General features: G+C 35.0%; 1 protein-coding gene across 8 annotated transcripts in view; it reads right to left on the bottom strand.

Moving 5' to 3' along the window:
• The window catches only part of DIAPH3 (diaphanous related formin 3), a 208,424-nt gene that overhangs the window by 82,347 nt on the left and 110,329 nt on the right, over nt 1-15,748 (bottom strand). For all 8 annotated transcript variants that reach the window (XM_085576840.1, XM_031504802.3, XM_077781371.2 and 5 more), the window contains 2 exons: nt 11,962-12,091; nt 2,292-2,416 (listed from right to left, as the gene is read on the bottom strand). In XM_085576840.1, coding sequence (XP_085432966.1) covers nt 2,292-2,416; nt 11,962-12,091 — 255 coding nt within the window. The remainder of the gene's footprint in view (nt 1-2,291; nt 2,417-11,961; nt 12,092-15,748) is intronic.

The raw sequence follows: 15,748 nt of genomic DNA, 5'->3' as shown, positions 1-15,748 counted from the left end.
TCAGTTTTCTTGGTAGGAAAGCCTGACTTGAAGATCCTCCTTGTAGCCCTTCTAAAAAACCTGTGGGTTTCTTTTCAGCTTTGATCTGGTCTACTGAAAGGTGTTCCTGCCTATAGCAGAGGGGTTGAAACAAGATGATCCTTGAGGTTCCTTCCAACCCAAATTATTCTTATATTCCTCAATTGCATGATTCCTTTGTGGCTCCAGCTAGCTTAGTTCATGTAAGAGTCTGTAGTCCATTAAGTTTATATTTGAGTTAATTTTGAATTTTTTTCAAGTGTTTTGTGATCACTGTTTACTCCTGGGAATTAATTGCTATGTATTCTATATTAAGAAAAAGAATTCTACTGATCCTTTCATTTAACATCATCCTTCCAATTACAATATTACACAGTAGGGTCAAGTGAAATTCTCCCTAAAGAAAACTGATGCAAAGAACAAATTTAACTTTATGGCTATGACTTATCTTCTTAACCTACATTGATAATCCACATATTTTCTAGCAGATTAGAGTTTTTGAGATGCCTGAAAAAGACGAACTGTAGGTCCTCCTTTGCATTTCCTAAGATGATCACTATCCATTTTAAGCGTTCAGTAAACTGCTCTAATGGTCGTCATATATCGCAATGGAATTTCAATCCCAGAAAAAGTTTATGCTACTTATTGACAAGGTCTGCCTACCTACTCTGTCTTAAATACAACTTATAACTTTTTATCACAGTATTCCACTCACTTCTGCTAGGAAGTTTCATAAATGCCTAAAAAGTCAGTAACACAAAGGAAAATGAAGCATCCTACATCATCATTTTTAAATATAGATATTTGGTATTAGCATATAATGGATATAAAACACATGCAAAAAGTTAGAAGACCCTGCATCACGACTATTTCAGATTAGAGGATTGTTGCAAGTCCCTTCCAACTGAAATCGTCTATTATATTTTAACAGATAAAAAAGGGCCTGTCCTTTTTCATAGTTTAGAATTTTTAACAAGTGCTTCCCATTCCTAACTTCCTAGAGTAACATATAATTTTCCAAACAAAATGCAGACTTTATGAGTCCTAGCAATATTCTCCAAAAGCTCTTATGGATATATTTTCCTCTAACTTCCTGGCAATATTTTATCTCTTCCCTTCAGAACCCATCTCCTAGTTCTCCTATTATGCTGTTACTTTCTTCATGATCAAACTTATGTTTCATACTGTAGAGACATCATGCTGGGGGGTTGCAATGTATTTTCCAAAAAGACATTGAGCTGGGAAAAAAAATGCATCACACTAAACAGAACAAACTCAACAACAAAATACCCAACTTTAAAAAAAAATTAGTAACAACACTGGAAGGTAAAGATAACACACAGCAGTTAAGCTGCAAACACTTGGGTTGCAGTGCATCTAACAAAGACAGAACTGGCCCTCACACAGGAAGAACCAGTACATTCACCTGGCCTTGGGGTAATTTGCCATGGCTTGTGTAATAGGATGAGATGAATCAAGAGGACTGTGTCCCAAGTCCTCCAGCCTTTGTATCTAACAGAGCAGTCTTCCAGCTAGGTAACAACCAAACCAAGCCTGCAGAGCAAATTTCAACCTGTCTGCTCATATTTCTGCTTTCAGATTAGTCTTGGTGCCAAGAATACATGGCTAACATTTGCTAGAGAGGTTTAAGTGAAAGAATTACTTTTTTTCCACTTTAATTAATTATCTTGATTTCACAAGGTGTTCTTATGAAAGACAAGCAGTGAAGTTGGCTGCATGATTTGGAATAAATAGTGAGAAAAAGAATTTTGGCAAAAATAATGCCAGAAAACAGTTTTCATGGACTGTGAATCTCATTTCTGAAATAACAGAAATTTACTGGTTTTGTGGTTGCATATACAAAAACATTCACAATGGTAACGTATACACTAGAAAACAAAGAGACACAGGGTGACAGACATATTTTTCTAGGAGATTCTGATACAAAAATGCCATGTAACACCCACAGTGCTTAACATTCCTATTATAACTTCTCTTTACTAAGTTAAGAAACTCCTATACATTATAAAAGCCAACAGCAAGCATTTTTTCCTCATTCATTCCACTTTGGAGTAATCCTTTAATTGGACTGTACATGTATTTCATTTTTGAGAGAAAAACAAGTCAGATTTTTCAAAAATACATGCTACAAACTAGACAGAAGTTATGCAAAGAAATTTAAAATTTCTTTGGGATTAAATTACTTAAATTACTTAGTAATCACTAAGGGATTTTTCATTTGTTTTGTTTTTTAAGAGTGTCTCAAAGGATATTGACATTTTTGCTACAAACTTATCGTGCTTATCTTCAGGAACTGGAAAAGTCTGCAAATCCTTCTCAAGCTGTTGAAGTTGCCTCTCCATATGCTTGAGGCTCTTCTCCAGGTTTTCTGCTGAGACTAAAATACAGAACATTCATTCTGTTAAAACACGAAACAAAAATCATTGTTTCCAAAATGCAAGAGTTAAAACCTTACCCAAGTCAGCATGTTACATTGTTAATTCTGCAATAAAAGCACACTGAACAAATTACTATGCAAAATGAGGACGTCACTCTATAATGTTCAGCTCTCTCTTATGCAGCTGCCCTATTCTCACTAGATGCATGCTGTTTGAATGTTGTATTTACATATTTACATGTTTTTATGCCCAAGGTTTTGCATTGCAATTAACGCTCTGTTTTAGTGAATCTGAGATGTACATATGCCAGTCTTTCTCTTCTGATTAACCAAAGGACAAGTTTTCAAGATATTCTAAGAACCATAAAGCTTATCTCTATCTCATTCTGTTAAAACAGAAAATACAAACATTTTCATGAATGATCACAAAGAAAATAAGATTCCCAAACACAAAAAAATTGGGCTATTAAACATCTATGCATAAAACCCAAACCTTAGTTCTCTAGTTTAAAAGCACTATGTATGGTAAAAAAAAAGAACAGAATTTGTTGGAGCAAAAGTGCTAGCCAAGCATTTGAGAGGGTACAACAGAGCAGCACAGGGACTTAGGAAAAAGAAAAGAGCAGAGCTAAAACATCAGGGATTTATAGAAGAATGAAAAAAAAGCAAAAATTTTCTTTGCCAGGAAAAGCAAGATACAACATTCATCCATTTGAAGCAATGCATGTAGAGTTGAATGCTTGATCTGTAAATAGTTGATTGAAATATCAAGATCACCAGAGTAATTTTAGGATACTTAGAATGTATTCTTTCTTAGATCTGTATTATAGCCATCGGTTAAAACTTATTTTCGATTATTTATGAAGTCAACATTTATTTAAGTTTGACAGGAGCAATATATAAAGAGGTAAGAACAGACTGTGAATTCTAGTCTAACAACTTTTTTTTCTTTTTAATTATTTATTTCATTCACAATATACTGTAAATATCTGTAAAGGTATAGTTACCTTCATTTTACCATACAATCTGTAGTATATCCCTAATTTCATCCACCAAATAGTTATGTGAGAGAAAACATGAAATACATAGAATAAACACATCCTCCCTTGATACAAGCCTGACAGAGTCCCCAAATGACTACAGTAAAATGCTCAATAGCAACTATAATCCCATTAATGGCAGAAAGGTTAACACAACTATAAAATGATCCATGGCAATGTGAAAAATTGCTTTGTAAACATCATTTTTAAATGCCTCTGGTTACTCAAAAACTACTTTCTCAACTGCATGTTAGACTTGCACATTTTGACTCAATTGGTAAGCCAAAATCATCACCAGTTAGGTCAGTTGGATTCAGTAGTTAAAAAAACGCTTTGTTTGGGGAGCATAGCTAAAATTAGAAGCTGACAATGTTGACAAAGACATGTTTCAGTCTTCACTGGCCCCAGAAACAAACCTGATTTTAATAGAAAATCATACATCTGCTGGTGTGAGAAGCATCTGAGGGTCAGGCACACACCATTTTATGTCACTGATGCTAAGAAATACAGAATACAACAACTTATGTGCAGTCTATTGACTGAACTCTTCACAAGACTGTTTGTCTTGCATAGAGTTCATAGTATAAATTAATGTGACATATCCATATTGTACATATAGTACGTAATGCCAAAATTATGAGAGCTGGCAAGGAACACTGATTTAAAAACAATACAAAAGCCCAACCCACCAAAAAAATCCTCTACACCAATTTCAGACAGCAGCTAACAGCTACACTCTTTTACCCAGATGAGAAACCCAACAAAATAACTATGAGTCTAGAGCTGATTAACAGGTTATTCAGAGATTTTCAAGCTCTTGCTTTCAGCAAAGCCAGTTTATCACTCAGTACTTCAGTTTTTTTAACATTGAACATTTACGTATTTGATCAAGAATCTTCATCTCTATTTTGTCCTGAAGAGTTTTTTTTTTTTTTTCCCACTGTCATGATCTTAGGTTGTTCTTGAACTTAAGATTTCAGCATGCCTTTGATTTCAGCAGTGTATTACTATTAGATATATTTTCCTTTAAGACTATATTTCTGACAGTAGCCTCAAATAAAGGCTAGTTCACAATACACTGCTATTAAGTTTGGTTCTACTGTCTTTGCAGCTTTCAATTTAGTGAAAACAGATTTGTAAAAAAAAAATCAAACCTCGTACTATAACCAGCTCTTCCAAAAAAACATCATATAAAATAATTGCCAACCTTTTCTTGTGTGCCTCTGAAAGACATGATATAAAATCTGAAGGGACATAGAAGAATGGCAGAAAATGAAAAAAAAAATCTCCTTAACTTTAACCCCTAATCCTAGAGGAATTCAGAAATAAACCCAAGCCAAACTGTAGTACACAACTCATAAGCTAGTTAAAAAACAAAGTCAAACCCTGAGGTTCTGAATGTCAGTAAGCCCACAAAGCAAGGCTGTTTGCTGAATACAATGAATGTGTGCCTAAACAATCTCCTACTTACACCTGCTCATACCCCCTAAGCTCTCACAGCCCTCTTCCAGAATGCCTCCTGCTATCTTTATAAGAAATAATTAGATTTCCCATCATCTGTTTTTTATTGTTAAAACAACTTCGTTCTTAGGGCTTCTGAATCTGGTTTTTCTAATATCACTATTATTCCGGAAGCCTCTTCACCGCTTCTGTTTTGAAATATTTCTGCACAGTGTTTCAGGTGATGACTCACCAGCCCTTTAATTTTTGCATTACAATTTCTCCAGTTATTCTGAGAATACCTTGTCTGATTAATTTACAACAAAATATCTTTTTTTTCTTGACCAAAGCCCTTATTACAGTATCAAGATGCATGATCTCGTAATTCATGTTATTGATTTTCATTTCTTTTATTCTGCTTTGTCAGGATCACCCAGTGATGACAACTCAATACCTCTCTCATGTGGTGAACTATCTAACCCTGTGTCAGACATGCTCATTGGTGCAATACCACAATTTTTTTTTTTACCATGTTCCTTTTAAGACAGTATTTTGTTTCTTCTACTTTTTATTCAAATATTCTTCTACTTTTTATTCAATATTTATTGAATATTGTCTTATTGCACATAATATCAAGTGCTTTACTGAAGTCAATATAGATTTTATGGGATTGAAAAAAAAATTAAAAATTGATAACCAAAGCTATCAATAAATTCATTTTTATTTTATGTTACTCTCATTAACCTCTCCCTGTGTTGGATAATTCTTTCCTTTATAAATCTTCATGTTGATAAAGTCAGATATAGAGACATGAAATTGCTCAAATAATTTTTTAGGTTTCTTTAATATTCTACAGTAGCACAACATTAATATAGCCACAGGAAAGTTTGATAAAAATGTATTTATTAAACTTCTAGTTTTATCTCAATTATCTCAGGATGCAGAATGTGAAACTGGTATTTACAGTATGAGAATACAGTACTCTGAATTTTCTTCTTTCAAAAAATTTCTATGGAGAATTTTCACTCCTATCTCTCCCATCCCCAGATCATTATTCTTGCCTAAAAATAAAGCAATATTTAACTAGATTTGAAACTATACCTGTTTTATCTTAAATACAAAAATAATTCTCCAAAGTGAAGCAATACCTGCAAGTTGTCCCATTTTTATTGCTAAAAACCTTTTGCTACTTTTTGCATCAGTCGATATTTCAGGCATTTTATATGCCCACATTCTATGACAATTTGCTTGGATGTTACCATCTCCTAATCTTGATTTCATCCTCTCATCTACAGGTATTTTTCCTCCCTTGTGTTATTATGGCCCCTTTATTCTGAGAGAGTGACAGTGACAAACTGACCTCTAGCCTGATACAAAAAATTATGCCATATTATTAAAAATATTCTAGAAATATACTATTGGTTTTGCCATGTGAAAATTACACTGGACTGATTGAGTTTACTGAATAATTCTTTAAAATTGTCATCATATTATAAATGCAGCATTTAAAAGTAAGGTGAAATGACAAAATACAGCCAAAAAAGCCCCATAACCAACAAGAAAAACCTCATCCATAGTTTCAGGTGGATTTAGAGCACTAACAAAGAAATATTACAGAGGAAAAGTATTGACTTCTTCTGTAAGCACCAGTAAAGGTTGGAAATATCCATTAACACTAGCATAAGATCTATTTGGATAGACTCAGTGTCACACAGCACTGAAAATATAAAAATTATGAGGTTTTTTTCTCCCAAATTAATGATTTTCCTCGTCTCTACATCCATTTTCTGTCTTTGTTGCCTTTTCTCTCCCCTTTCTTCTTTGTGTGTGTGTGCCTAAGGTGCATACAATATTCCTTTTGAGATCTTTTTTTCCCCAAAGCTCTGACAATGCCACTGGCTTTTTAGCACTCAGACTTTCCCTTCTGTAGCCAGAGCAGAAGTTAGTTTCACACATGAAAAAAGGCACCTAGAAAGGATTTTTGTCTCCTATTTTGAATTCACATATGAGCACACTAATGTAGTGTAACTGGTAAACAATGTGGGAGCAGTTTTGTACCCAGTTCACCAGTACTATTAGGCCTCCGATCTTACAGCAACTATGCCCTATACTACCCCCCACAAGAACCCTGACCTGCTGGACTTGTTATAAACTTCAAGAGCCTCCTGGGAGAAATGCAGTCTGACACCACATCTCTTTTTTTAATGTATAGTGTAAGCTCAGAAATTGTTAATATGGGAAACAGATGAAAACAGAAACACCTGACTGACAATTCACTGATTGTCAGTTATTCACCCCTGAGCTGCTACTGAAAGAAAGAAGCAGCTGCTAAAGCAAGCAGGAAAAAATGGCCAAGCAACAGGATATGGCACCAGCCCTGAACACAGAGATCAAGGTCCCCTACTGCTGCACAGAACACAGTGATGTGGTACAGTGGTGGACCAGGATCTATCAAGAGACAAAGCCATCTTATAAAAAAAGAAATTAAATTCAGAGGAGGGAGCAGAAAGAAGACCCTTGCATTAGTTGCAGCTTCCCTTGCTGAAGAGTTCTTGAGCCTCACCACCTCCTTCCTTGGGGACAACAAAGTGCTGAGCTGACTACAGCATGTCGTATACTTGCAAATAATTTAGGGTATGACTGTTAATAACTAACTGTTTTGAATATGCAGTGAGATTAATGATTAATAATGATTCCAAATGAACTATTAGCATGGAATGGCAATAAAGATCAGTCTAGTAGGGTTAAAAATAAAAGTCTTAAAGTAGACACATTTATTAGTTTTCTACCCAATATTGTCACTCTAAGATCTAATTCCTTGAGGTATATAGGTAGCAAGATACACAAGTCCACATGTACATCTAAATGCAATTTCAGCACCTTCCTACTCATTAAAATTAAGCTTTCTCAACTTCGAGGGTCTGCACATCCACATAATGCATTCAGTTTTTTTAATTGCCTTTTCCACCATTTTAAGGTTCCTCTTGCAATTGATTTCTGTGTAAACCATTTGATATTTTTTGTATTTCAGCAGATACCCACATTTTTCCCCTACAGAGTATAGAACCCTGATGGACTGAAAACAAGAGCCTCTGAAGCAATGCATAGCATAAATATATTATTTAATAGTACTGAGAAAATTGTTGTTACCTTTTCTCTAATAAGAAAAACACCCTTTCCTTATGACATATAGAATTCTTATGACATATATATTACTATTTTTCTCTCATGCTGCCCTAACGTCCTTATGTTTTATAGGTGGGGCTATTTTTTCATTAATATAGTTTGAACTTCACATTTTGAATTTGGTTCCTATTTTTTTTAATTTTGAAGTGAAATTAATTATCTAGAAAGAAACTACATTAAGTTTCAAAATGGAGAAAATGGATATGTTACTTGTAAAGCTGTGATGAGTTAATGTCTTTTAGATAAAGAAAAATCTGCAGCTTTATAGTTAGTACAATATGAAAGACTCCTCTATCACACCTGTAAGGCCTGTGTAAATTAAAGTCAATCAAGTAAAACAGCAGCCTGCATAAATGCAATATAAAGCTTTATAATACCATAAAAAAAAAAGAAATTAGTAAATTGTACAGAATTACCAAAATATTTCTTGTCTGGAATACTAACAGAAAATCAGGGAAGTCATTATGTTTAAAAGAAAGGACAGCTTTAATTATATAAATCTTCAGGAACTGTCATATCTGTAAGCTCATTAGCTGCAATGAAAGTTCCTCCTGCTGATCTAAGAGCACTTGGAAAACGGATTTGTTACACTTCAAAGTAAAAAGGTATCTTTAATTCATGTACTGTAACAGTGAATTAAATCTACTTCTAATATTACAAAAGTAAAAACCAAAACTTTAACATACAATGGAAAGAAATTAAAACCACAAATTAAATACCTTAAATACCCTGAAGCAAACTTCAGTTGCACAGGTCATACATCCCTGTTTGCCTCTCAAAATCAGATTTTTAAAAATATTTTTCCTGCAACAATTAATTTACATACTATGAATATTCAATAATTTATAAAACACAATAAAATACATTCGCTTCACCATTAACTTGGTGTAGACACTTGACACTGCTCTTGAAGTCTTACAAGCTATTTTAACAGTTCACTGTATGATCACTGGACAATGTTTAATGAAATTAAAGAAGCATGAATGTTTCTTCTGGAAAGTATAAAAAGAAAATGAATGGTTGCTAAACATTGTGATGTTCTAATGTTCACCATTTTGAATAAGAAATATTTGAAAGAGAAGTTTCAAGAATGAGCAAGTATAAAACAGAAAATATCCAAGGCATGCTACAAATAGGCTGGTTGGTACAACAGTCATGTCAAGGAAGAATTCTAAAAAAAAAGCATCCTTTAAGAAACTTGTTTTGAGAAACCTGAAGAAGAATCAACAATTACTTGAAGATGATCAAGCCAAAACTAACAATAGAGTTCTACTTTTATATATAAATGCATAGGTTCTACTTCAAGTTTTATGTTAATATTGCTTAAATTGAATTTACACATCTTTCTACCACATTGATTTTGATTTATAATTTAAAGAACACCTGCAAATAATACTTTTATGCCAGATAAAGAATGTGAAATTATTGTATCTGAAGCCATGAATATGCAGACAGGTGATAAAACCAGCTCAATAAAAAACATCTTGCAACAAAGGCATAGGAGAATAGAATATTCTTATCTAACTTCATTGATTTATTCTTGGAAAGTATTTTTAAAAATTGCTTCAGAAAACAAAGTTCAGTAAAACCATGAAGGAAATTTAATTCCACCATCTGTACAAGGCCCTAACCTTTGCCAGGACAAAAGCTAGAATTTAAAAACAAGTACTGGTACAAAATACTATCTCTGATTCAGGGAAATATTGAACAATATATTAATATGACAGAAAAGCAGGAAAGAGTAATGTTGTCTCTTCACCCAATAACTTTGCAGATAAAAGCAGCATATGTGTGAATAGAACTTTTCTATTGGATAACAGGAAATACCAAGGCTGACTTCCTCCCTTCTGTGCTATCAGTGGCCTGTAACGCTTAGATGTAACATTTGCATCCAGTGGTTTACCAGATTTACTAGAAGTGTAAATTGCCTCCCAGAAATGCAAATCTGGATGGCTTATTTCTACTAAACCCCTAAATTACAATATCTTAGAATGGAGAAAATCCTCTAAGCCCTCAGTAGCAAAGTTCTGTTCTACCACAACAATTTTTTTTTTTTCTGGAATACACATATTTGACTATATAAAGATTTTTGATTATTTCCCCTCTATCAATGTTCCTAGTAGCCATAGTGATGGCTTGTAATATTTGCCGTAATATCTGCCATGATTTTCCAGCTCTCTTGGTCAGCTTGTTAGATTTCACCAGCATATCAGTAATACATGAGACCATTACAGTGGATGTGACTGAACAGATTCACAGACTTTATAACTGACCTTCTGCTAAGCTCAAGCAAAAATAGCCACTTCATTAAAAATTTACTGTACAAAAGTCGGTGCATACTAAATCAACTTGCTTCATAAAAATGTACTTTTGCAGAAGTACTAAAAGTTTAAAAAAAACTCCATGAGTTACAGTTTCTGTGATCTGCTGGGTTTTCCAAAATTCCTGTGCAGCAGAAGTCTTTCAAAAACAGAATGGAGTTTTGCAGGTAGAGAAACAAGTATAAACAATACTGAATATTGTTTTTTACACTTGATATACTGATATATCACATTGATACCCTAATCTGTTAACGATATCCTACGCCTTTTTCTTTTTCATGCAGTAAAACTGAAATGCAAATGCATCTCAGAATACAATGCAGTAAATTCAATATATAAACTTGAAAACATGATCATTGATTTCCATCATACTGAGTGAGATCAAAGACTCAACTAGTCATTACCAGATGCCTAGAACAGAACAAAAGGCCTGGACTAACTGATAATTTTACTGGCTACTCTCTGAATGGTCAGTGATCTAGATCTCAATTTTTCCAGAAAACAGTCAACAGTGCCAAATAAGACAACTGTCTACACTAAAAATACTGCCTTCTATTAAGGATAAAAATAAACTCAAGCACAATACATACAATAACATATTAATGATGAAAAAAATCAGTTACCAATTAACAAAGAAAATAATGCCAAACACACCCAATTAATATAAAGCAGAAACTGTTTCTATTACCAGTATAAAGTTAGGTGAAGGGCTGAAGCATTTGACAACTAATTAAAAATAATTTAACTTTCCAAGGGTTATAATACACCAAGAAAAACTGTACATTTTAAGATGCAGAAAGTGAACTCTAGGTAAGTGACCACTATCTCAAGTCCTCTATCAGAGGCAGGTTTTGCAGAGTTGTAATTTGTGGCAGGAGACTGACTGAGGTATAAGAGTGACACTCTACAAAGCATTATATATAAACTGTGATATTTTCCAGACTGACATAAATTAAAATATTTTTAACTGAGCCCATCCAATAATTTTTTTCCTGCTCGAGAAGGACAATGGTAAGGTACCATCAATTTCTACCTCTATGCTTTGTCTGTTTAAATTACTTAAAACTGATAAAATGTGGAAAAGGCACTTTTAATTAAGAAATACATTTCAAAAAACTCTGCTGGATATATGTAAAATATACATGTAGGGAAGACAAAACTGTTCCGTGTTTTGAAAAAAGTAAAATAAAATAAAGTGATGTCATGACAGCCTTTCTACATGTTTGAATTAGAAGACAGTGAGTGATACACTTACTGTATAAAAGATGGAAGATTGGAATTAAGATCTGGTAACAGAAAATAACTTTTAAAAGAAATCCGGTATGGAAAATGGTTCTAGAAAATATGTTAGAGGAACTGTAATGGGAAGTCCTGTAGTAAATATTAGAGGACCAAACAATAAGTATCTTCAAGACCATTTGCAGCAGCTTAAATTACTGATCTGTGATACTGACTATTAATATCTATTTTTAAATATTGTTAGTAAAAAATAAGCATCATCTTATACACAAGACACTGTAATGTGTCACAATCAAAACTTTTAGTTAGTTACACAAACCTTTACTAGCTTTATCCAAATGCTGAAAATCCTCAACAAAATTCAGAACATCCTGATACCTTTCTTCACAAACTTCTACAAGAAAATGAAGCAACGTTGTTTTCTGGTCCGCCGACTTTGTGTCCTTCAGCTGGGCAAGGGGAAAAAAAGAAATGTAAAAACACTGAGAAAAATTTTAGTTCTGGCCATTCAAATAATTGATATATATTAGTAATTATTAATCTGAGAAAGGAAAGTGCAAACTATTAGAGTAGTACATTTTTTTAAAAGACAGAAATGGGCTATTTCATTTCCCCCCCTTGCTAAAAATCCCTAGAAAGGTTGCACTAAGTATTTTTTTAATTTCATGCAAGTTTTGTGTTCAGTATTCAAAAACAGTACACATATTTCTTTTAAAAATGCAATTATTTCAACAATATAGGGATATTTACAAAACTGTGAATAAGCACATGAAAGTGCAAAAAAGAAAAATTGAAGTTAAATCAGCAAAATCTAACTATACATAATGCACATATCCACTGATTACATGATTTCCTTTTAATGTATGAAATCAACTCTAGCCTAAATATAGTTATGTAGTGGAAGCTACACAACCTCAACATGCACAAGTTTCTGTTATCAATTCTCACTACAGTAAATAAGAGTTCATAGGTCTTATTGTTTAAGAACGCTGACTTAAAGAATTCTTAAGTGTAAAGCTTTCTATCTGGATTCTTTATACATACAAAATTATTTTCAAGCATGGCCACTTTAAAACATGCATCTACTTGTATAAAAACACTAACAATTGACAACTGACAAACACTTCTGTTGTAGTCTTTCAAAAGAGATCTTTTAAATCAAAGGCATTTTTATAGGTAGAAAATGACATCACATATGAAAGTGTTTATTCACTACTTAAGAACTATTTCTGCATAAAAAAATTTAGCAGGAAAAGTATACAGGCATGTAGGCACAAAGCAAACAGGAGTAAAAAAGGGCTGCCACAATTACACAACGACTTGTCCATCTGAATATCACTGCACCAAGTCCTTAACACAGTATTGATTTTTCATAATTAACTCTAAAAAGTCTGTTTATTTCCAAAGATCAAATGCTACAATGCTGAGATATACTCTCCCAGATCATGCATGCTGTCCTTCAGAAAAGTGTATTAATAACACAGTTTTCCAAATAAACAGGAAATAGAACACATATATATCAAAACCCAAAAATATATTCTAGGAACTTTACTGTATGCAATGTTATAAAATATGTTGCTTCTGTTCTATTGGGAAAACCTTGATGAAAGATGTCTCAATAACACCATGAAAATTTTCTACAATGTGACACTGTGATACATGTAATACACTGTGATACGTACCAATAGTTAGCTATAAATATGCACCTGTGTTATAAACATGCATATAATTTTAATACATCAGTAATTAATGAATGCTGGAGTATTAGCATATAAATATTGTATCTCTCTTCTGAGATTACTCATGGCTGCTCTCTGATGCAGAAGAACTAATACAATCATTCATTACATACCTTCATTATCTATATATATCGATTCCCTCTCCTATATCTAGTACTCCATGGTTATCTTCAAAATCTTCATATTCTATATCTTAATAAATTATTTCTCCAAGAAAAATTCTGACTTTTGATCCTGCTCTGCAAAGTGCTTATATCAATTACCTTCACATTCTTTTCATAAATATATTTTTTGTCTTATGCATTAAAAAAACAGAGATATAACCAGACCTAGGACAGATTCTTGTAAAATCATACTTAAGTGAATGCACCGAATTGTATAAAGTACCTTTAGTATCTTCCTTCTGAATATGCTCTTCAACAAGTTGTATTTTTAACTCAATCGCTTAATCTACAATGTATTAACTCTAGGTGGATGACTCATGCTTAATGCTTACTTTAGACTAGGGAAATAACTTAATCTTTATGAATATGTCATAGGTGTAACAGGTATCACATTCAACACTCAGTGAAAGAATTCTTCTGAAATCTGGCAGAATAAGGGTGATTAGTTACATGAATGTAGAAGTTAACATACTGTGCTTTCTCTTGTGCAAAAGGATAAAGAAACAGAAAGACAAAAAATACAAAGTTCCAAATAATTCATTCTCTGTAAAAACTATATGCACTCTGAAGATTGTTCAGTAATCTCCACAGAGCACAGGAAAAAAATAACAACACTAAATATGGGAAAGGTAATTAGCATTAGAATGGATTATAAATGAACACCCAGAAAAGTATAGATACGTTCTTGTATATACCTTATACAAAAGTTGAAATAGTGAAAATTTAAGAAAAATCAAAAGAAGCAAGAAACTGATGAAACTGAGCAACATAAGAGTGTGGAGTTGCGTTATGTATATGTTTTATTATCCCTGTATTATGTATTGGTTTATTCCTTTGTACCCCCGTGTGCAACTTGGTTTATCCCCAATTTTCCCGCCTTGTCCGCCCTTCCCGCCTTCCCAGTATCTATCCATCACCCTGAAAGAGGCATTTTACCCCCCCCCGGGTGCCTTGTCTATCACTCGGTGCCCCTTCCCATCCATCCAGAAGCTTCTACTCAGGGCACCGGGTGATTGGGCGAGGACCTGGGGCTCCCCCCATATCCTTCCCCCATTGGACCCCACCATATCCCCCCATCCCGGAGCCACCCCCTATCCCTATCCCCATTGGTTGTTGGATACCCCTCCCTTACAGTTTATAAGCCAGTGCAAGCACCTTGTGCTTGTTCTTGTTGGCTGGCACCGTTCTAGGATATTTAGCCCCGTTGGGCTACAATAAACTCGGACTTAGCCCCCAGCAGGATCCGCTCTTCATTTACCACCGCGAGGCTTGCTAGCGCTGCCCGGAACCCACAAAGGCACTCTCCAAACCCCAGCTGGGAGCGGCGGAGGGTGCCTCCATCGCCCGCCCTCGCCCCACAAGAGCTAGCCGGGGCTGAGATAAAGGGAACCGGGGCGGGAGCGCGGCAGCTGGCGCCCAACGAGCGGCCCCGTTTTCGCGGCGTTGGACCCTCGTTTGAGGATTTTAGGGTCGCGCAGACCTGAAGAATCGTCCTCCTGGCCGTCAGCTACCCCGGCGAGAGCAGACCCACGTTTTAGTGGGTGGCACTCTTGGGGACAGGATCGGCAGCTCTGGAAAGCACCTCCGGAGTCGATTCTCTCGCGGAGAAGCCCTGCGATTGGTTTTTCTTTTCCACCCTTCCCTCTCGGACCCCTGTGGTTTGTGAGTATAGGGGCCCCTGGGGCTTTCCCGGTCCTTTTTTTGGTTGGTTCCTTTCCCCTAGGTTTTAGGGGAAGGATCCCTTTTTGGTGGGTTTCTTTTTCCCCGGGGTTCGGGGAAAAAATTCCTGTTTTTGGTGCTTCCCTTTCCGGGCGGGAAGCTAAAGGACCGCGACAAAGCCGGAAGTGTGGTCTTTTGTTTTTCGTTCGTGTTTTCCCAATCGTAGGCGCTGCAGCACGATTTAACATCTAACAGCCATGGGTGCAAGGCTGTCCGTGCCGCAGAAGAGCATTTATTCCCAAGTTGTGGGTATCCTTTTAGTGGGGGGAATTAAGGTTAAAAAATCTGAAGTAAAACGGTTCGTTCAGTGGTTGTCGCAAACTTTCCCTGACATTTCGCCAGCTAAATTATACCAAGCCCCTTTTTGGGAACAGGTAGCGGAGAAGATCCTGCGACAGTCAGATCTCTCTCTCTCCATATTCACCCATTTAGCTCTCCAAATTCGCGATATAATTAAATATCGCTACGAAAGTCTGCTACAGCC

This window comes from Lonchura striata, chromosome 1 (genome assembly GCF_050655825.1).
Source record: "Lonchura striata isolate lonStrDom1 chromosome 1, ASM5065582v1, whole genome shotgun sequence".
Classification (NCBI taxonomy): domain Eukaryota; kingdom Metazoa; phylum Chordata; class Aves; order Passeriformes; family Estrildidae; genus Lonchura; species Lonchura striata.
The sequence above is the reverse complement of the archived record's forward strand: the minus strand, read 5'-3'. Positions and strand labels throughout refer to the sequence as shown.